Source organism: Equus przewalskii, chromosome 8, assembly GCF_037783145.1.
Source record: "Equus przewalskii isolate Varuska chromosome 8, EquPr2, whole genome shotgun sequence".
Taxonomy (NCBI): Eukaryota; Metazoa; Chordata; class Mammalia; order Perissodactyla; family Equidae; genus Equus; species Equus przewalskii.
This window is the reverse complement of record NC_091838.1, coordinates 44,838,753-44,861,970: the sequence shown is the minus strand read 5'-3', so window position 1 is coordinate 44,861,970 and position 23,218 is coordinate 44,838,753. Positions and strand designations below refer to the sequence as shown.

Sequence of the window (23,218 nt, the reverse complement as noted above, 5' to 3'; positions counted from 1 at the left end):
TCATATTATTTCTGTCACCAGGAATGCCTTTTCCTACCCCTTCTGTCCATTCCAATACTACATAATCCCTCAATATCCAGCTCAAGCTCACTTCTTCCAGGTCTTTCCTGTCTTTCATCCTTGAGCTCCTGCAGTTTTTCTACATGTGCTATTTATCTTGGTGCTGTACCAAAAACTTCTTTTCACTGTGACTTAACTTTTCTTCTGTTCGTCTTCAAATCAATATATCTAATCAGCAAATATTTACTGAATATCTACTATGTGCCAGGTAATAATAGGTATTTTGAGTATATAAGCATGAATAAAATACTCTCTCGGTCCTCACTATGGTTAAGGAGATAAAATACAAGGTATACTAACTTTAAAGTGAAAGTGCGTGTTTTAAATAGCAGTTCAAGACAACAATAGAAGAGACTTCATAAGGTAGTGCATGACTAACTGCCCAATAGTGTAAACAAGGCCCTCTTCTCCTTCTGGGCTGTAGTCAGTCATACTAGAGGGCTTTGGTCAAGACATAGAATGGCTTCTGTCAAGTTGAAGCAGGTCTGCTGCAAAGGGCAAGAGCAGAGGAAGTTTATTAGCCATCCTGATGAGCAATTTTCAGTGGTGTAGCATTGCTGTGGATGTTATACATACCTATCTGGCACATAGCAGCCGAGGAATATTAAAGCAAGAGCTCTGACTCACCTGAGTGAGAGCTAAGAGGCAGCCACTTGCTGTAGTTTCCTGTATTATCCCTATCACTCTCTAATAATTTTCTCCATTCTTGATTTCTTTGTTATAGTCTGTTCTTCCCACTGACCTTTCCCCTTCCCCACTACAATGTAGACTCCACAAAAGCAGAGACCTGGTAGGTCTTTTTCATGTTCTGTCCTCAGTGTCTAGAGTACCAGTTTATAGTAGGCACTCAAGACATGCCTGTTGATTGAATGAAACTGCCTGGCTGTTTGAGGGCTAGCGTCTCAAACCAGAGAGTGCTCTTTTCATGTTCCCAATGGGTCAGGTCTGCTCACCATGCAGCATCAATCTCTCCAAACATCACTGACACAGAATGTTTTCACCATAAAGGAGGCATCTTTTAATTAGGGACAGCAGGGGACATGGAACTGCTGGGTTGCACTATTCCATCTGGTGACTGGAAAACATATGAGTCCCGGGTCTGGAGGCGGAGCCTTCAATTCACTTTACAATACCATTTCTACTTGTGTCCTGATCTTCTCCTTTCTTGGAACATTTTATAAGAAAGGCCTTTGGAAATGTAGAAATGGAAAGTTTTAATTTAGTTCTGCTTCATGCCATATGAGGTATTAGACAGAAATAAGCAAGATGGAAAATATGTGAAATTCTGAGTAATCTGCATATTTGGTACTTCAATATGGAGTCTGAACTACCACAAAAAGATGAAATAAATTAAAATGTGATTTTAAAAACAATTCAATACGTAAGGAAAGAGGACAGCTCAATGAAGCAAAATTATTACTAAAGTAACTATAGCTTATGGTTATGGGGATTACAGTTCATAAACCTCTCTCACATGATCTGACTCTCCCTAAAAACCCAAACCCTACTTATTCAGCATTTGATTCATGGACATTTTGTCAAAGGCCAGGAACTTCTTCTCTGGTTCTGGGAATTCTGAGGAATTCACGATCAATCACAATGGTGAGAAAAGGGTAAGTGCCCCGAGGAGAGGTGACTAGGGTGTTATGGGAGCATATTAAAGGTACACTTACCCACACCACTGGGCATCAAAGAAGGCTTGTGAGAGGATAAGAACAAGGAGCTGAACCATGGATGAGTAGGAATTAGCTGGTGAAGAAGACAGAATGGCAGGTCCAATGGCAAGGAAGTGTGAGAGCCCAGGGTGCACTTGGAACTTCAATGAATGAGACATATATGAATGACAGATGAAAGGAGTGGAGGAGTCATGAGAAAGGAGGCTGCACATCAGCCAGAGGGTGGAACAAGAAAAGCCTTGAATTCCATGCTAAGTAAAGAGATGATACTCTGAAGACAATGGGCAGACATTGAAGGATTTTAAGCAAGGAGGAGAAATGATCAGGTATTGCAATTACTCTTAGTTGCTTACCAATGAAATCCTCATATTCTTCCTAAAGAATCTCAATTTTTCTCATCTTTCAGGAGGCTATATTTTTCAGTGGAGACTGGGACCCACTCCAGGCCCAGGAAGTAAAATTTGATCAATATCAGCCAGTCTTGGTAATTCCACTCCACTGCCACTGCCTGATTTAGCCATGGACACGTTACAATTTTGGCCAATAAGATTTAGGAAAAATCTGCTTTGGTGCATCTGGATGAGATGTTCTCAGTGTTAAAAAGGGTTTTCCATTACGGACATTCTCTCTTCCACTATTGCACAATTTGTAAGAATTTGTTGCTTGGAACAACTGCAGACAATTGGGACCATGAGGGGACAAGCCTGAAGACAAAAGTCAACATGCTGTGGATGGTAAAGTGGCAAAACATAAAGAACAAGGTCTTTGGTGTGGTTGATGACTAAATTAAGCATTCTGTAACCACCCGCTCCAGAGTTCTTTTAAGTGGATTAAAAAATCCCCTTATTGTCATTCTAAGTTGAGTCTTCTGTTTTATTTTGCAGCCAAAATCATCCCAATTGATAGATTGATTTTCAATTTAGAAAGTTCATTTCGGAAGCAGTGAGCCAATTAGATGAAAGGGACTAAGAAGGCAGGTTGGGTTGTTAGTAGGAGGCTACCATAGGAAAATCAGTGACTACTGTTGAGACAAGGTCTGTGGGGTCGGAGGGGAGTGACTGAGTTTAAGAAATTGAAGTGATTTGGAGTAAACAGGACTTGGAGACCACTTGGTTGTACGTCCTGGATGACTGAGTGGTTTCTGCATGGTGGGGCCAATCAATGAGATAGGAGACAGAAGAAGAGGAGGAACACATGTGGGGGCTTGGTGATTACCATACCCATTTTGCATATGAGATAACCAAATCTCACTCACTAGACTGTACTATAGTCTGTGAGAGTACGAATTGTGTCTATCTTCTTTACTACTGATTCCCCATGCTATATAGTATATGATTAATAAGAATGCTTAATAATAAATGAGTGAGGTTGAGAAAAATTACATCATTTGCCTAAGATAGCACATGCAGTTAGAATCTGTGAAACCAGAACACTAATTCTTTCCAGCTCTCTGTCTACCACATGCCAACAATATCATAAAAAGGTTGACTCTCAGATTCTGAAACAGAGAAGGAAACTCTTATTGGTAGATATGGAATAAGGGTGGGCTCACACCTTCAGGTCATATTAAGAGTGTATCTAATTTTTTTCATCAACGTTTATTTTATGGAAGAGTTTGTAAAGAAAGAAGATGTTCAAGAAGGATGCATGTAAGGATATTGGAGAACCATGGATTATATCTCATTACTCACATATTTAGAATGAATATTCTGAATTCTACCCTGCAACTCACAAAGGGAGAATCAGGTGAAACCTCCCTGCTATCTGGAGTGAATGGAGACTAACCTGAATCCCTCTTAGACGACCGCATGTCACGCTCTGAAAGAGTCAGGGGACAACTGCTTACCATTTCTGTATGAGAATCATTCAAGTACTAGGAAATACTTCTGTCAGTCTTTACTCTTTTAAGAGAAACAATCCTAGTCACTCTAGTCTCTCTAATTTATATCAGCCTTCCAATATTTTTTCTATCTCTATGTCTCTTTCCTCAGCGTCCTTTATTTGTTCCATACTCTTAAGCTGAGGGACCTAAAGCTTGTTGAGAAAATAATTACTTCTATGTTTTTGTTTCTTCTCTGTCAGATTTACAAAAATTTAAATGTTTCCCAGAATTAAACTCAGAGATACAGAGGAGGCAAAGAAGCAGAAATGATCGACCTTAACCTCAAAGAACTGATCACTGGGTATAGGAGGTAGGGCGCACATAAACTCCTAGCAACCCAAGAACAATGTTAGTGTAATTCAAGTGCCAGCTTGCAGGCTACAAAAGTATTTTAGAAATTTGGAAAAGCAATAGAGCACCAGGGGCTGTTAAGGAGGATTCATGGACACCGATGAAAATAGAATGAGCCTTAAAGAGCATGTAAAATTTGTAGGGGAAGAATAAGGAGTATGGAAGGAATAGAAATGGGAGGAGCCTGGAGTATACAGACATCTGAAATAGAGAGTTTATGTGGAAAATACATCTAAGATACTTATGTTTTTTAACTTTTTTTCTCCCCAAAGCCTTATTTATGTTGATAGTTATCCTGTCTGTTATGGACATCATCTAGATGGATGAAGGACATCATCTCTGGTCTCCAAAAAGGATCCTTTCATAAATTTATCTATTTGGCTTCTATAACTAATGAAAATCATGTTGAATTTTAATTCTATCTGTGCTCTAAATTAGTATTTCAATATTGAGTATACATGTAACATTAAAAACATTGAGGCCTAGTCATCAGACTATAGCGATTTGATAGGCCATGGACATGGTAGGGACTCAGTAAATATTTATTGAATCAATGGAAGAAAGGAAAGAAAAAGAGAAAGAAGAAAGGAAGGCTGGAGTTTGGAAATATTATTTCTCATTAATTTTTCAAAAGTTAGATGAGCAGTTATTTAAATCAAAGCTTAATTATTATTTTGAATCCTTTCTTTAGGTTTAACTCATAATTTGCCATATCTTCAAGAATACAAGGTAAACAACTGTTATATTTTTATTTTCTTTTTGAGATAAAGTTCCTGAGATTTTCAATAGGTAATGAGAGTTATAACATGAGCAGTTCCATTATTTGTTCCAGGAATAGCCCAAACTTGAAATATCAAAAGATAGCTCAATAATAATAGGAAAAAACAGCAATAATTTGTTTCCATCTTGCAATACTCTAAAGGAAATAAAAAAGAATTCCAGGAAACATCAGTTGCAGTCTAAATGAACTACCGACTGATCTACAGAGGTAGAGGGGAGTGGAACAAAGAATGTGAGAAGAAGTAAGTAGTTATTGACAATAACAAACTCCTTTCCCCTGGGGCAAATTATTCCGGAGCAGGAATGAACTGAAATCCTTTGCATAAGCAAGAGCTGAGTAAGATAAACATTTCAGACACTGCCATAGATCTGGAAGTCCATCTCAGCATTCCCGACTCCCCTGTGTTGTTGCATATTGTGGGAAAAGGGCCACCAGCCTTGAAACCAAAGTGGCCTGTTCTCAGGGTGACCTCTGTACTTAAGAGCAGGAGAGCCTTGGACAAGTCATCGAGTCCCTCTGAGTCTGTTTCTTCATCTGCAAAATAGCGATAATTGTACCTACCTTTTAGGATGGTTGTACGGCATAAAAAAAGATAGTGTGAAAAAACTCAGTGTCTGATAAATAACAGGAGCTCACTAAATTGTAACTTATATTAATTCTAACCAGCCATAATAGGGTCAAATTCCCCACTCTACCATGGCAAGAGGGAAAGGCATCCTCACCTTTGTGAAGACAATAAAACCAACTTGTTAATTCCAAACAGAACCATTTTTATGGAATATCTCCACGGAAAGAATAAAGCTAGTACCCAGTGCAACAAAAGCAAGAAATGCCTGGAAGGAGGGAGTACATGCTTTTTTGTTCCACTTCTGCCTTTGGCTTCGGCTCCTCACCTGCCCTTTAACCATCCCCAGTCTCCACTCTAATTCACCCACAGTCTGTCAGTCTTTTCCTTACATTGACCACTCAGCAAACTTATTTAGCTTTTCTCAAATTTTAAGAAGATTCCTACTGAAAAATTTAAAGCTCAGGAAAAATCTAAAATTCAAACAAATCATTTTATACAACCTACAGGGAAAACTCTCTTCCCCTCGACCTTGATCATCATCACGAATCACACAGACGTAGAGAACTTGGATCTGCTAGATGATGCACAGCACTATAAATGGAAATGTTGTTTTAAGATATTTCAAATATGGTTAAAATGTACACAAACCATTGGAGAGCATTTGGGCCCTTGTATTAGAATAAAGGAAAGCTTCTTCTATTTTTAGTTAGGAAAGACTATCATAAATATTACAATCTAAAATATGCTTTAAAAAATCTAAAATATCTCAAGAATAAGCTTTTTAAAAATCCTAAATCCCTGTAGTATGCTGTTGTTGAAATCTACTTTGCAGGCTGAAAAAAAAATAGCTGGAGTAGGGTGGATCTAGAAATACACTTTTTTTTTAACTTGTGAAATGTTTTATTGCCACAGAAATGGTTCTGGAAACAGTAATGTTAAAACTATTCAAAAGTTGGACTTCCTTTTTGCATAATACAAATATGGAACAATTTGCAAATGGATCCTTTAACAATGTTTTTGATTATGGATAATAATGGTGTTGAGGGAACACTCTCAGGTCATAGATGCTTAATATCATCAACTACCCTTTCCCATGGCCAGTCTGGAGCAAATTTGTCAAGCAGTATAAATTTGTCTTCCATAAGACTATTGCACTTTCTAGTCCTATAACCTCCCAGGCCTACTCCTATTATATAATTTCATCCCTGCCCAGGACTTGTCTTAAAAATATCAACCTGATAGGGGCCAGCTCAGTGGTGTAGTGGTTAAGCTTGCATCCTCTGCTTCAGTGGCCCAGGGTTTGCAGCTTTGGATCCCTGGTTCAGACCTAGCACCGCTCATCAAGCCATGCTGTGGCAGCATCACACATAAAAACAACAGAAGATTGGCACAGATGTTAGCTCAGCAACAAATGTCCTCAAGCAAAAAGAGAAGGATCGGCAACAGATGTTAGTTCAGGGACACTCTTCCTCACCAAAAAAAAAAAGTCAACCTGATAAATCACTGATAAGGGTAAATTAGTTTATCTCCAACCTCTTACAGAAGTCTTTGCTTTAGGAAGAAAATAATTAGCAGGAAGTACCTACCCTCGAAGAATAAATTTCTAATGGTAAAATTTCAGTTACCATGGTATTTGGGTAGGGAATTATTTGAGTCAGAGAACATTTCCTAGCACTGCTCTAGAGCTTAGAAGGATATTAGTAGCAATAATTACCTTCTACCCTATTTCTCAAATTTTGGTCTTGAGATCACTTGTGCTACAATCACCAAAGACACTTGTTTAAAGAAAAACCAGATTTCTAGACCCAACCCCAGAATCAATACATCAGAATCTCTAAAAGTGAGGAACTTATAATTTAGAAGAAGGTAGACAGGTAAACAAATACAAATGAGTATTATTATCCCAACTTTGGAAATCATCAGATTATACCTTGTGGACAAGAGCCTAGGGTTTCCATGCATTAACTGGCCTACCCGTGTCCATTGTGGCATGTTAAAATAGAAATTTTATTCTAAATTGGTAGAGTATATAAGGAACACATTTTCATCTTTTGGTCTTACCAGGCACTCCAGCTTGAATCCAGAAGTTAATGTCTGTCCCTTCTCCAGCCCTAAAGACCTGTGTGATATTGATGGGCTTCAGCAGGCTCATGACTTCCTCCATGATGGCCCTGGCCTTATCACTGCCAGTGAATTGCAGCCCAGAGGGTAAGAAGGTTCCTGAGTCAGACTCCATCACCAGGCTGTAGTTGGAACTATTTGCCTAAACAAAAGAGAAAATTGTTTGGTTCATATCTGTTGCTTCTTTGCTTTCTCCTTGGGAACTATCAAACAACAACAATCAAATATTTTATTTTCTCACCAGTTATTGCCAAAACACATGTTGCTTTGCTTGACTTAGGGTCTGGTCTGCATATTACCTAACTGTTCTGGGATGCACAATTACTCATCATGGGATTTGCCAAACTCGAGTTGACTTGGAAGGATTAAAAAAATATGATGAAAAGAAATATAAAGCCCCATATTAAATTTACTCAATTATTTCTTCAAACAATAATATTCTTTCAACCAATTTTCTTAAGCACCTACTGTGTACCAGGATACAATTCTTCCAGATCTCCAGATAGTGTCAGCCATGTTCAGAGAAAAGAAGGTACGCCCTGAGGACCTATTTCTCTGCACCTCTTTTCTTTTAATAGATATTCTAACTTATTTCAATTGTGAACTCGGCTGAGGCTTAAAGCCATCAAACTGGCACGTTTGTCTTGGGTTTCTGATTTTGCTGTTGTTCTGTCTGTTGAATCCCCAGGGAGGGAGGTAATAGAACAAAACATGAAAGGCTGCTCTCTCTGGTGTACAACCATAGCACTCTAAACCCCGGCAGCTCTGCCAGGCCACTAGTTTGTAAACTCTTTCCAAATAAAGTCTGATGAGAAAGCACACAGTGATTTCCTGTAGCCAATATTGTCACTGCAAGAGCTTAGAATATAAGCGGCTCTCACTAGGTTGCACAACTAAATTGCCACATAGCCCTAAGACTTGCAAGTTTAAGACACTTCAAACGGGCCAGGCCATCTGTTTCCCAGGAGCCAGCCTCTTCTTCAAGACTGACCAACTACTACATTGGTTGAGTTATTCCCAAGCTATCCTTGGATGGCACTGCTATTCATTCCTGATTATTCACCTAGTAAAACTCAACAATAACATTTGTACAGTCCTTCCAGAGAGCTTTCACATTTGCAATCTCTTTTGATCATCTTCTATAACCCATAAAGTAAAGACAGCTTTTTGTTTGATGCTGTTTTATAGAAAAGCAACTGAGGATCAGAGAGATCAAGTGATTTGCTTGAAGTCACACAGTAGGTAAATGGTAGAGCTCACTCTGAAATCCTATGCTTTCCAGAACTCCACATTGGCCATCACTAGCATGGGATGGTATGATAAGTAACACTTGTTCTGAATTAGAATGATTTTTCACTTACATAACAATTTGAGGGTTGCATGAGCATTTTTTTTTTCCTACAACAGATTCCTTTTTACAATGATTTGTTAACTATTGCCTTGAAAGTGTCCTGTTGTTACAAGGGCAAGAGCAGTGGCAGGTTCTAAAGGAGGATGTTGCCAGCATTTATAGGACTGAACAAGGTGGCCCTGGGATACTAAAATTTTGTTGTTAATGATGAGAAGGTTAACAAAGCATAAGTCTGCTCATATTTCTACCCTCACATCTAAGGAATTTCTGTCTTCATGGTGATTTTCAGAGAAAGACCCAAGGCTTTTATAATAAAAAGTCTCACCTAGGCTTTCAGCTGTGGCTACTGAAGGATCATTAGAGTAAAGAATAATAATATGCAAATATTTGCATTAATGTCTTACATTCAGGGCTTGTTTAGCGCATTGATGCTAGGTCAGCAGGTTGACATGTAATTTTGCAGTCCTAACCCTCTCCCCTTGAATGCCCTGCTACCTCCTACCCCTAACTCTGTCCCTCCCTGTAGAAAGGAGAAAAGAAATATCACAATATATCTGCAAATGAAAACAGAATTGGGTGACCTTACAAGTAAAGGTTACCATATTAGGCAGATCCCATCTTTCCAACAAGAAAATTAGGCAAAGTGCCCCTACTTGTGTACTATTTAGGTTAAAAGTAGAGCTAGGTAGCAGTTTGGCTGTCAGACCCAACCCTAATGAGCAGCCTGGTGAGGTGGACATAGCCCTGCACCCACTCTATTCTACTCCTGACTCAGCAACTGACATGCTGGGCTGCTGAGAGGGGTGACTGGCCTCTCTCTCTGTCCCCAAGTCACATCTCCATGGCCTTTGGCTTCTCCATCTGTAGGTTAGGACAAATGCTCTTTTCTAAAGCTTGAAACATGAGCCTGCGAATATGCACCTTTGAATACCTTCAAAGAACAGACCTTTGTAGACCGAAGTAAGATTGGTTGCATGAGTTGAACTTGCCAGGGCTCCTTTAAAAAGTGTGCATTAGGGGCTTCATGGCCTTCTTCAACTGCAAATGAACAGATGTCCTAGGGACATGGGACTCTACAGTTTGAGAATGCCACTGTGCAATGTCACAGGATGTTGACAGGAACATAGAGAATAATACACGTATAGGAGCTTTCAAAGGTGCCGTATGTTATATATGTGGCAGCCAGTTTAGCAGAGAAATAGAGTATGGGTTTTGGAATTATTCAGACTGGGTTTGCTCCTCAGATTAGCCAATCACTGGCTGTATGACTTTGAGTAATCTGTGTAATCTCTCAGTTTCTTTCTCTGTGAAATGGGATAATAAGGATACCCAGTTCATGGAGTTGTAAGAAAGAGTGCATTGTAAAGCCCAGCACATAATTAGCACTTGATAAACAATTGTTACTGGTCTTACCACTCAGCATCAGTGCCTCAGATTTTCAAGGAAGGTCTCCGTATAAACCACTCTATTATCTGCTTATAATGATGATAGGTAGCATTTTTGTGGTGCTTCCTACCTGCCAGACACTGTGTGAAATGCTTCACAGCTTATCCCATGTAATGCTTACAATCATTCTATGAGATAAGTGCTATTATATTTCTTATTTCACAGATGAAGCAACTGAGGTTTAGTCAAGTTAACTAACTTTCCCTAGGTTACCTAGCTAGTAAGTGGTATAGCCAGAATTCAAACACAGAGATCTGCCTCCCCGAGCCTGTGCTTTCAACCCTCCACTGCCCTGTTTGCTAAAGCTTACTTCCAACTGTCAGGCTACAGTCCTCACTTTTAGTTCAAAGATACAGAGACTGTAGTGAAACAAATGTATACAGTTTTAAAATTTTTCTTGTGATCATGATAAAGTCTACTTGGACAGAATTTATCATCCCTGCTAATAAAATAATAAGATTAAGCCACAAGAGGAATAAGAAAACAAAACCAAAAAACCTCTTGCTCCACAATTTCCTTCCATCTATGAATAACAAGCCTAAAATAATAAAACAGCTTTTCGAGCTGAATTAGACAGGATGTGCAGATGTGAGTAAACCAGCATTCTGGTGTAGGTAGAGACATGTTTGATTTCTATTCATGTAGAATTGTATGAGCTGCTGCTAACATGATGGCAGCATTCTACTGTTTTCTATTTATATATAAACATCTCCATATGTTTTCAATAAAGAACTAAGAAAACAAACCACCCACCATCCATAACACTGCTTTTTCTCTTCATTTATGGAGTCATTGTCTAATTGTTAGCACATGGTGAAGGAGCTGGGACAGCAAAACATCTCTGCACAAAGAAACGGGAAGGAATAAGCCGGGTCACTGGGCTGTTAGATCTGCTGCTTCTCAGGAATGTGTCATCACAAACATCCACGTTCCTTACTAGGCCATGAGTCACTGGGGATGCACTCAGTGTAGATTTGAAAAGCTGATTGGAGCTAGTGACAGGGAAGAAGAGCCATGCTCGTTTTACTCAACCCTTTTAGCACACATAACAGATATCCATCCTCCTGTTTACAGGGTGTGGAAAGAAAACTACTTCTAGAGACTGAATGCTTTATTGCTGAGATAACCAGCACCAATTGAGACAAGCTGAGACACATAGATGAGGAGGCCGGGCAGCTCAAAGATAAGCTCAGCTATTATCTATAACCGCCCCCCCCCCCCCAACTTTGCTCTCTTAATGAAGAGAAATATCTCCTTTTTAGGATCCATGGAAACTGTTGTTCATTGCCATGTAATGTACACAATTGCAATGTAGAAAAAAGCTCCCAGGTCACTTCCTAGGTTGGGATCACTGGATTAGTTAATATCTGCATATGGTTGAGGATTCATAACTTTGTCTTGTGCTAGAAACACATTCCATGACACTTCTTTTCTTTTTTTTCTCTTTTAAGGGTCAGCTTACTCTGCCAAAGAACAATTTGGTAACCATTAGCATTCTTTGGGTGCAACACAAGATTAAAAAGAAACAAAAGTGTTTAAAATACATATTGCCTGTTTTAAAATGCTTACCTCTTAATATAAACACAAGGATGATGTTTGCATTCTTTGCTTTTATAAAATTCCAGGCAATAGTTCTTCAGAAATATAGACCCAAGTCCAACAACATCTCCTCTACCCCCAAATTTGGCTGCTTCTTTCTTTTAAAGCTTTTATTTTCTCATAACCTATGTGACATATCCTTGGTTTTAACCGAAAGTAACATTTCAATACCAAAATCAAATGAAGAACAAAAGAGACTCCTAATTATTGGAATTAATCACGTAACCTCCTCAATTCAATCTTCAAAGAAGTAAACCCCATCCTGACACAGGGCAATCAATCTCAGTACCACCTTTCTGCCCCAGGAAATGTTAATATCTTACACATGATAGTGGTGAACTGTTTGGTCAGGTGGTAGGCTCAAAACAAGTTCTCAGAAGCAAATCATATAATATCGTGTGCTGAGTTGTTGCAATCATCTTTTCCAGCTGTGCCGGTGACCCTGGAATTCCCAGTTCAAGAGGTAGAGCTGGGGGTGGGGAGGAGAGGTGTTTGTCACAGAGCTGCAGCTCAAACAGCTGTCATGATTGGATTATAGGTAAGAGGTTTCTCCCTGCTGTGCAACGCCAAGAATCGATTTTACTTTCTGGTCAGGTCTACCCTGAAGTTCAGACTTTTATTTCTGACAGTCTCTAGCGTTCAGTTTTGAACAGTCTTGGGTGCCCAAGGGAGAGTCAGGAAAGGGATGATGACAAAGTGGAGCGCCATAAGTTATTTTTATTTGACAGCTAAACTGGCTGCAGCTTGGGGAAATGGTCAGTCTTGGGTAAGTTACATTAGCACTAACATTGCAGACACCTATTGTGATTTAGCCACCATTCTGCCTGGAGATGGGAACAGAATAAATGACTTCTAGAGATCCCTTTCCAGCCCTAGCATTCTCTTTGTGTGCACAGAAGGATTCTGTTGTGAGACAAACCTGCATTTTCAGGCAATCCAATTTTTACAATGTCATTTGAAGCATTCTAGATTTCAGTGTATTCTCCTCTTGAGCTGGTTAAGGTCCACAGATAGCTCTTAAGCTTACTGAAACACATGATACTTCTATAAATGTCACTATGGTGACAATAGTGAGCCAGAAGCAAATATGGTATAAACATAGGCTAAAAGAAATAAGAATTTTATTTATATTATATAGGATATATGACTGTATTTATGTTTCTTTTAGGAATAAAAACAATGCAATATCTAGGGTATTTGGTAAATAGACTCTAAAAAGGCTTACATGGCAAGTTAATGTCATCTCAGTTTTTAATTTTATTCCTGCATGTTGAAGCAATATAATCAATAGTTAGAATCAGGGAGACTCAATAGCTCCACAATGAAATTGTGATCCTTCAGTATAATACATTGGTCAAGCGTTTCATGTTACTATTTCATATATATTTCAGTATGCAGTTGTAGAAGAAAAGTCTCCAACCCAGCTGGCTTTGTGAAAGCAGCCTTCTCTGCCTCTTTCATTCTCTAGCCCTCTCAACCCCCTCCCTCTCACGGTATCTCCCTGTCAGTCTCTCCTCTTGTACCCACTACACTCCCATCCTTCCCCAGGCTCAAAACGTAAGAATGAAATTGCCTCTACGAGAAACCCTTCCTTCAGTTGACCTTCCTTCTTTGACACTGTTACATGCTAAATAAATATAAAAACATGTTTCTTGTTTTTGATGGTGGTGTTTTACAGCCAAGACAGTGCTTTCTGGTTGACTTCTAACCCCCTTATCTTGGCTGCGAAGACTATAGCAGCTTCCTCAGGTCCCTTTCTAAGGTTATAACAGACAGCTGACTTCATCCTTTTATAAGTAGACAGGTTATTTCTTTTAAAAATACAGTATTTACTCTCTTCTTCTGCAAAAATAGGCTACTCTATATTCTAGAACCAAAATATCCATTCAATCCTACGTCATATCATATTAAAACACAATTAATCATTAATTCTCTTTTCTCTATAGCCTACAGATAAGCACTTACAGTATTTTTGGATTATGACAATATCCTAATCTGTTTTACTTGATCAAGCCCTCTTTACTAATCTCAGTAAAGATGCTAAACAGAGTTTTAGAAGTAATTTTATTTTTGTAAGCCTTTCCTTCTTCTCTCTTAAAAGCACAATAGTGGATCTGAAACCTCATGAAAAACAAGGATACCCATTTATGAGCTTCAAGGCTCTTGGTCTGCTCAAGCAACTTCATGCCCCACCTCTTCCCAGCCTTCCATGCCTAACACCCCAAGCCCCACTCTACTATGCTGCACTGTTGAACTTTATTCAATTAGTATTTTTAATACCAACCTTGCCCCTGAAAGAATTCAAGGCTTCCTATCAGAAAATATAATCCTAATACCGTATTTAAAAAGTATGTCAACTCTCAGAACCAAGAAATGCCATGAAGGCAAGGATCAGATCAGTGTGGCTCTCTGTCATATCTCCAGCTTAAATAACAGAGCTCAGAACATAGTAGGTGCTCGATAAATGTTTGAGGAAAAAGAAAGTCACAGCCAGGAAAATTTGACATGATATCCAACAGCAATTTGAGGATATAATTTAGCTCTAGCTCATGCTGCCAAGGGAGAGGGAAGACTGATGTATTATGGAGCCCCCATTATCTAGGAAAAGAAAGCATACCACCAGCACCTTGAAAAAAGCAATAGTTTTCCCAGCATTCAATTCTAAGAGGAATTATTATGTGGCTCTTTATATGAGGAAAATGAATGAAATAATGAACAGACTCCAATACCAGTTTTACAAAAAAGGCAAAAACACTTTTCCTAACACTATTTCCTGCATATTGATCCTCAATTAAAGCAAAATAATAAGTCATATTTCAGTAAAGGTGTTTCTTCAGGGAGCACACTGTATTTATTCCACAGTTATTGAGACAGAAACCAAAGAACAGGGTGACTGTGTATCCGTTTGCCCTGGTCAGTCCCAGTTGACATCCTTCGTCTTGGTATGATTACTAACCATTCCTCCTTTCCCTTGCAAATGTTTCCTGGTTTAAATAATAGATCATATTGCCAAGCTACCTATAAAAGAATTTGTTTATAAAGATAACTAAGACAGGATTGCTTCCTTATGAGAGGGCAGAGTTTACCAGCAGAGAGAATAACTGGCTGTTACATTAAATGTGATGAGTTCTATGAAAGAGATATGTATAAAGAAGGGAGGGCAACTACTGGAAAAAGCTGGGGAGAGCTTGAGGGCGGAGGTGATGTTTGGCCTGAGCAGAGGCCCTCAATTGGAAGTTCTCCCATGAGAAAAGGGATCTTGTTAGGTCATTAGTGTATCCCCAGGGCCTAGCCGAGAGGCATCTGATAATACTTGTCAAATGAATAAATGAATGAATGATACTTCCAAATAATGTTGTCCAGATACATAGCTTTTCAAGAGCTTTTTAAGTTCCAATCTCTAAAATAAGAAATATAAACATGCTCCAAGGAGTATCCCACTTTCAAATATCAATTGTCCCTCCTAGAATTTTTGTAAGAGTTAGCAAAAAATTCAAGATTGAGATCACTAGTGAGCATTAAATTGCTTATATCTGATGGAGCTGCACTTGACACTTGCTTACTCCTACAAACACTTTCTTCCCTTGGCTTCTGGGACCTCAAACTCTCGGCTCTCCTCATGCCTCACTGGATACTCCTTCTCATTTTCCTTGGTTACTCTTCTCATCTCCCTGATCTCTTGATGTTGGGATGGTCAAAACAGTCTAAATCCCACTTCTTTTCTCTGTCCACACTCACTCTGTTGGTGCTCTCATCCAGCCTTATGGCTTTAAATAAATCTATATAGCGATGAGTTCCAATTCATATTTCCATGCTTCTCTCCTGAACAACAGACTCATACCTAACAGCTACTCAGCCACTCCACTTAAATGTCTAATCATGTATTAGCTTTCTATTGCTAAGGTAACAAATTACCACAAATTTAATGGCTTAAACAATACAGATTTATTCTTTTACAGTTCTGGAGGCCAGAAGTCTGAAATGAGTCTCACTGGGCTACGATCAAGGTGTTGGCAAGACTGGTTCCTTCCGGAGGCTCTAGGGGAGAATCTATTTCCTTGCCTTTTCTAATTTCTAGAAGCTTCCTCTATTCTTTGGCTCATGACTCTTCATCACATTGCCTTGTCTCCTGCTCCTGTCATCACATTTCATTCTTCCTCCTTTGATCTTCTTGCCTCCCTCTTATAAGGAAGGTCCAACTCAGTGAACAGTGAATCCATCCTTCTAGTTGCTGAGTGTAAACATTTTGACAGCTAAAAATTCTTTACTCCTCTCTTGCTTTTACACCCAAAATGCAATCTATCAACAAATCCTGTTGGCTCTATTTTCAAAATGGGCATATTGTCCAACAACTCACCAGCTCCAATGTTCTCATCCAGTCCAAGCCACTATCATTCCTCTCCTGGAGTATTGCATTGGCTTCCTAACTATCTCCCTGTTTCAACACTTTGCCATCCTTCAGCCTATTCTCCACACAGAAGCCAGAGTAATCCCATTAAAAAATCTAAGTTAAATGATGCTACTCCTCTTCTCGAACCCTCCACGTCACTTCCATCTCACTCAGGCTAAAAGGCAAAGTCCTCACGTTTGCCTGAAAAGTCCTAGAGCCTGACCTCCCATAACTTCTCTGACTTCATCTTCTGCTAATCTCCACCTCACTTTCGCTGTTTCAACCATCTTCGGTTCCTCAATAATGCCTCAGTCCTGGAGCTTTTGTACTTGTTACTTCCCCTGACTGTTACCCTCTTTCTCTGGATATCTCTCACTTCCTTCAGGGCTCTGCTGTAATGTCTTCTTCTTAGGGAAGTTGTCCTGACCACCTGGTATTAAAAAAGACCTCCACCAACACTCCTCATAGCACTCCCTAACCCCCTTATTTTCCTTATTTTTATCCTTTATATCAACAGTAAGTTTTATCTTTATTGTCTCTCTCTTCCCGGGAGAATGTTTAGTCTCCGACAACAGGGACTCTTTTGTGTTTCCTACTTGTGATAGATTATTTAATGGCTATAAATCCCTCCTTTCCCTCTATGTATGCCCTTTTGCAATGTGAATTTGCCACTCCTTTCATTAAGAGGTGCGATCTCTTTCCCCACTCTCTGAATCTGAGTTGGCCCTTTGACTTTCTTTGACCAACACCACATGCGACTTCAGAGCAGAGGCCACAAGAAGCCTGCCACCTTACAGCTGCCACCTTCACCTTTTGCTGCTCTAAGACTGATATGTAAAGAAGCCTGGGCTAGCCTCCTTGGGGCTGAGGTTCCACATGGGGAGAGCAGCCTAGCTGACATACATATAAGGGCAGCCATCTTTGACAGTCCAGCCCAGCCATGCTGCCAAATGACTGCGGCCTCAGTGACCAGAAAAAATGCAGGATGCTCAGTTAAATTTTAATTTTAGGTATTTTTTTTAGTTTAAGTATGTCCTATTTGGAAGCATGTAGGCTCCCTAATAACAGGGAACTCCCTAATGATAGGGTGCCTCAAACAGCACCAAAAAGATATAACAGGTGCTCAATAAATATTCACTGAATGAGTGAACATTCTATATTATTGCTTCAAAGGAGATTCATGTGTTTATATATAACTTGGATATGTGGGAAGGTTGGAATTTTATCATTTAAAAACTTAAAGAGTCTGATTTGTAATCTTGCTCATGCACTAGATTGTCCCTCTTCTGCTGAGGTGGGTTCAGAACCATATCTATAAGTAGGGCCAAGGCCATTCTCAGAAAGCACCTTAGTATCTGCTGAAATGCCTAAGTACTTGCTCAGTTGAATTCCCAGAATTCCTCACCAAAAGAATGGAAGAAATTATCTTGAGCGGGAAGAATCTGGGGGAAGGAGTTACTAGTTATTTGGTTTTATGATTAAAGAAGCCTCAAGTCACCTATAGAATATTGAATTGAACTCAAAGGAAGGTTGAACAAATTAGTCATGAAACCATCCCTATCCAACAAAATCAACTGACTTGTTGAGTGGCACAGTGGTGCATCCAATGGCTTTTAGGGGCTGAGAGCTACAATGCCAAGGGGGATGGAGGGGAGAGATAGAGACATCAGGAGTAGGGAGAGAACAGCTCAGAGACAATGACTCCCAATGAAGTTCATGAAGATGGGATGGAGGAAGCCTACGAAGAATGCTGACTCTGGGGACTAGAGGATCTTCATGATGAAGAGATAGGGCCTCTAAGGGCACTATATCCCCTGAAGAGCAAAAACAGTAATCTCAGTGTTGAGAGCATAGAAGCTGAGCTTCCATTGGACAGAAGGCAGAAGTGTTAAGAGTAGGAAAAGCATTATTGTTACAGATGAAGCATGTATATGGGGAAAACTCCATGCTCCTGTCTATTTTTAGACTTCTCCTCTGAATTCCAGACTCTTTTACCAAGCTGTGTACTTGACCTCTCCACATTGGTCTCTGATGTCTCAAATTTAACATGTCCAAAACTGAGCTCCTGATCTCCACCTCACCCCCTCGTCTCAAGTCCTCCAGTTATAGTTACTCAGGCCCCAAATTGTGGGGTCACACTTGACTCCTTTCTATCACACTCTATATGCAATCTGCCATCAGATCCTCTTGGCTCTCTCCTTAAAATATATCTGCAGTCTGACATTTTCTCACCCCTTCAACTACCATAATCCTGGTCCAAGCTATCATCTCTCACCTGGATTATTGCCTGTTCAGTTCTAGTTTGCCTTCAGTCTATTCTCAAACCAGATCTGAGTGTGATCATTTTACACGTTAATTCAGACGATGTTAGTCTTCTGCTCAAAAGCCTCCAATAGTCCCAATCTCACTCAGAGAAAATGGCCATGAGGCCTGACATGATCTAGGCTCCTTAACACTGATGACCTCATGTCCTACTACTTGCCCTTCACTGCCCCACTTCAAGCACATTGGCTTTCTTGTTATTTTCTGAATGTCAAGTACACTCTCCATTCAGCATCTTTGCAACAGCTCTTCACCTTACCGAGAATGATCTATTCCAGATAGCCATATAGCTTGCTTTCTTCTTTTCTTCTGATCTTTAATCAAACATCACCACCTCAGTGAAGTCTTCCTCGCCCCCCTCCCAATAAAAATTTAAACCACTCCCTCCTCACATATCCTCTCTGTTCCCTGTCTTATTTTTCTCCCTGCCTGCGTTCTCCATCTAACATACTATTTTACTTATTTATCTGATGTGTTATCAGTCTCGATGCACTAGAATGGAAACAAGATGAGGACAGAGTTTAAAAGAGTGCCTGGAACTTAGAAGGCTCTCAATAAACATGTGCTGAATGAATGAATTAACATATGTATCTATGTGTTTAAACACATATGTGTGTCTATGGGTCCATGTAAACCTACAAGCACATAACTAGACGCTATTTTGGATGATGGTGGTGGTGGTGAAGATAACACTGATGATGATGATGGGTTGCTGGTGTTGGTGATAAGACAACATCAGTTTTTCAGAATCTGTCCTGTTTTGTTAATCTTCTCAAGAAAGCATAAGGTTCAACAACTAAAGTTGTAAGCTGAATCTAGTGTATATTTTATGAAGTTCTCAAGAATATGAAAGTTTTTACAACCTGCATCATAAATGCTAAAAATAAATACTTCCAGAAGGCTATAGAGAGTGATGCAATTTAAAAAATAGCCTTCAGTGATCTAAACTGAAGTGAAACCTCTAAAACTGAAAGCTCTGAGGTTCCTTTAATAATGGAATAATAAGAAACTCTTATTCTGGAGTCTGGGCAGCAAAAGTCATCTCCTTTTCAGGTGAAAACAGGGTTGAATACATCCTTAGCAGACCCTATGTCATCATCAGTTCACATCAAAGATGAGAACCCTCAACATGAAAGACTTGCCAAAATAAAATGACCATCATTCATAGGAAAAGAAGGGGATGAGCAATAATAACTAAACTGCCAAGTGGGCATTTAAATAGAAATTTTTAAACATGCTAAAGTTAGTACAACATGAGACCAATAATACACAGTGTAATCAGTAAGACTCAATCACAGAAACTAATAAATGCAACTTGGGACTACTTAGAGCTTTAACAATTGCTTCACATACTTTGTGAGTTTTAAAGTATTCAGACAAAATGAAGGAAAATAATAAACAGATGAGGCAATTTAGCTTTGAGAAGAGTTAAGATAATTTAATAGGTATAGTTTAGATAAAAGGAGGCTAAGGAATTATAGTGATTACAGAAAAAAATCCAAATGGGTACCTGTATTGAGCAAAGGGAGGTGTAGAAAAACAATTTCCCTCATCTGAGAATAGTCATAAGCAGCAGCAGTAATCACCTAAAGGTAGAAGAGGAAAATAGCTATGGCAGAAAATAGCATCAAATATGTTGGAAATAATGCTCCTTCTGGGAAGCCACCTGAGAAGCACTTAGGGGACTAAACACCAGAAATGCTCGAGGCAAGTCGAATAAAAGCAGTTAGTCAGGCACAAAGACTTCTCCCGAAACTTCTGTTTGGCTACCTGCAGTCTTCGTCAGGGACTCATTGGTGTTCGAGCAAGTGCAGGTGATCAGGATAACAGTGTGAGGGGGTTGTCCGGCTCAGAGTGGGGTGGATACTACAATTCCCACTTCAATGGTGCTTGCCACTGGGGAGCTAGAGGAGGTGATGTACAGATACTAATGTCATTTGACACACTTCTTGGCCATTAGGTGAAAAATTTTAAGCAAGTTATTTAATTACTCTGTGCCTCAGTTTACTCATTTGTAAGATGGCATAATAATACTTATTTTGCAGGTTTATTCTGTGGCAGGAGTTACTATTCTGGCATCCCTTAGGGGTTCATAGACTTGGAGGTGGTCTGTGAACTTGAATGGGAAAAAAACTAGATCTTTTATTTTCCTTAACATCTCTTTCAATTATGAATGTAAGTAACAAACCACAGTAGTATTAGCAGAACCTGTCACTTTATTGCCAATATAAATCACAGGTATTTTCATATCACGTTAGACTTGTAGAAATTTCAAAATCATCTTTATGTTTATCACTACTTGAAATTACAGTAATAATTAGATAATACTGCAAGATCTTGTTACTTTATTCATTATTAAAAAACATATTACTACATCATATATTTAGCAAAATAGCCATATAAATTATCACCCAAGCCAGGACACCTTTAAGAGTGAAAGATTAATAATTACAACAGGACAATGAGTGGAAACTGGACTATCTCAGGTAAATCAGGAACCAATAAGCTACTAAAATACAGCTTTTTTGATTTTTTTGTATCTCCTATTTCTGCCACTATAAAATTAAAGAGATACACAGCAAATTTCCTTGATTATAAAAATCACATTTTTCTCCCATTTTAGCATTTTGGAAATTGGAATGCATCTTGCTGTTGATACATTCCATAAGATACTTGCCAAATACCAGGCAACAAAAAAATTGTACTGTTAGGTGTCATTGCTTGTCTATTGCAAACTTCATCACACAGAAAGGGTCTCTGGTAATTCATTTTATATATTTACATCAGTTAGTTATTTGCGTTAGTATCAACACAGATCACTGAATTTTAACTTGAGTTTTAATTATTGATTAAAATTCTTCATAAAGTTTTGATGTACACAGAAGATTGATTTTCACATGTGAGGTAGAACAATTAAAGGCAGAAGAAGTCACCAGATCTTCAGATCAGATCCCAAGTGTTCAAGGTTAGCAAAGGCTGGCGTAACCAAACATGCAGCATGGAGGCCTCCACTCAGGTACTGAACAACCTATCAAAAGCTTCCTTAGACTTTCAGGAGAAGCTGTATGGCTTTTACAAATATTAAAATGAAAAAAAAAACTTAGCCAAATTGGAAATATAGAGAAAAGTCTGTATTCAATATGCCACATAATAACACTGTCAACCCTAAATATGCATCTTTAGCCCCTGTCAAAACAGGGAGCACAGGTTACACAAAGTGGCCTCTCACTGTGACACTGAGGCCTCACTGTGAATGACCAAAAGGTATTCAGTACCATCTTTAGACTCAGATAGACTTTTATTCTAACTACAAAAGTGTGAGTTATTTTATGTTATTGTCAATTTTAAAAAACTATTTATTTAATGTAGTTTTATTTTCCTGAAAAGCTTTATTAACCCTAACGGCACTCCTTACAATTGATAATCCTTAAATCAAAGAAATAGAGAATTGAATCTCTTCCAGTCAATCTCATGAAGTTACTCCCTCTCCCCTCCCTCAGCCTCCACCATTATTTTCCAGTTTAAATTTGAGAATACATTATTTGACATTCTGTTGTTCTAGCTAAAGAGGTGTGAATGGTTGTGTTTTTTAAAAATAAAAGGAAGTTTTTTCCACCACTATTCACACATCAACTCCTTGATCCATGTTAAGAAAAGAGGTAGAGTCTGGACTGTTGCAGCTCCTGGCAGCCATACCCTTATCATCCCTTGGGTTTCTCTGTCAGTAATAATTTACTCACATAAATCTCACTCTCCTACTTTAATGGTAAATATCTGCTAAAAGAAGGTGCTACTATACACATAAATATAGAAGGCATTTTCCACTTAATCAGAGTAGTCACAAGAAAAGTGCACTTCATTCCACTTGAAAATTTCAATACGAAAGTCCACAATTGCTGGCTCTTACGAAGATGATGTTAATTTTTTACTTTGCATGTGTCACTTCCATATAATGAAATAATTAGTTGGGAAATTATATTTGCATTCTCAATATTTTTGTACAATAGGTATGTCAGCGTAATTAAGCATTAACTACAGTTTTAGAGAACTGAAGGTAGAAGCTTTGTGTACAAGTGAATATTTTTTCCATCTTTATTTGCTCCATTCTTGTCTTGGGATTCAGAAAAACATATTTAAATAGAGCTTTTCAATGGAAGCCATCACTACAGTGTGCCATATTAAGGTAACTGCCTAAAAGATAAGATAAAAATCACATGGGTGGTCAAAACCTTTCTGCCAAGCTCTTGTGGAAGCCAGTAGGCTTAGTGAAGCCATAGACTCCAACTGTTTGTTTCACTTTTGAATTTGTCTTTTATTTTCATTTTCCTTTCCTTTTCTATTGTATTAGACTTTGTCATTCTGAACTACCCGAGAGCGGCAGCTCTTGATCACAGCCACTTCTCACTGAAGAAGAGCAGGTACCAACCCACTGTGGCAGGTACGATTTTCTAACACATTCAGAAAGCAGTTTGCCAGTTAAAGTAACTAACAAACTGGGCTCTTAATTTTGAAGAAAAGAATGTGTTAAAGTTTATAAATTATTTGATCTCCTGACCAAGGAAAGAATAGAGTTCAATTTCTTAAAAGCAAACACAAAAAACCAGGACAAGCGTTAAATCATTTGTTCTCTGAGTTCAGTTTGCAAATAATGTTTAAATTTCTCTTTTACAA

At 38.8% G+C, this 23,218-nt stretch overlaps 1 protein-coding gene across 4 annotated transcripts in view; it reads right to left on the bottom strand.

Annotated features, from left to right (window-relative positions):
* CPQ (carboxypeptidase Q) overlaps nucleotides 1-23,218 on the bottom strand; it is a 462,588-nt gene that overhangs the window by 65,574 nt on the left and 373,796 nt on the right. For all 4 annotated transcript variants that reach the window (XM_008523652.2, XM_070631792.1, XM_070631793.1 and 1 more), the window contains one exon: nucleotides 7,380-7,581. In XM_008523652.2, coding sequence (XP_008521874.1) covers nucleotides 7,380-7,581 — 202 coding nt within the window. The remainder of the gene's footprint in view (nucleotides 1-7,379; nucleotides 7,582-23,218) is intronic.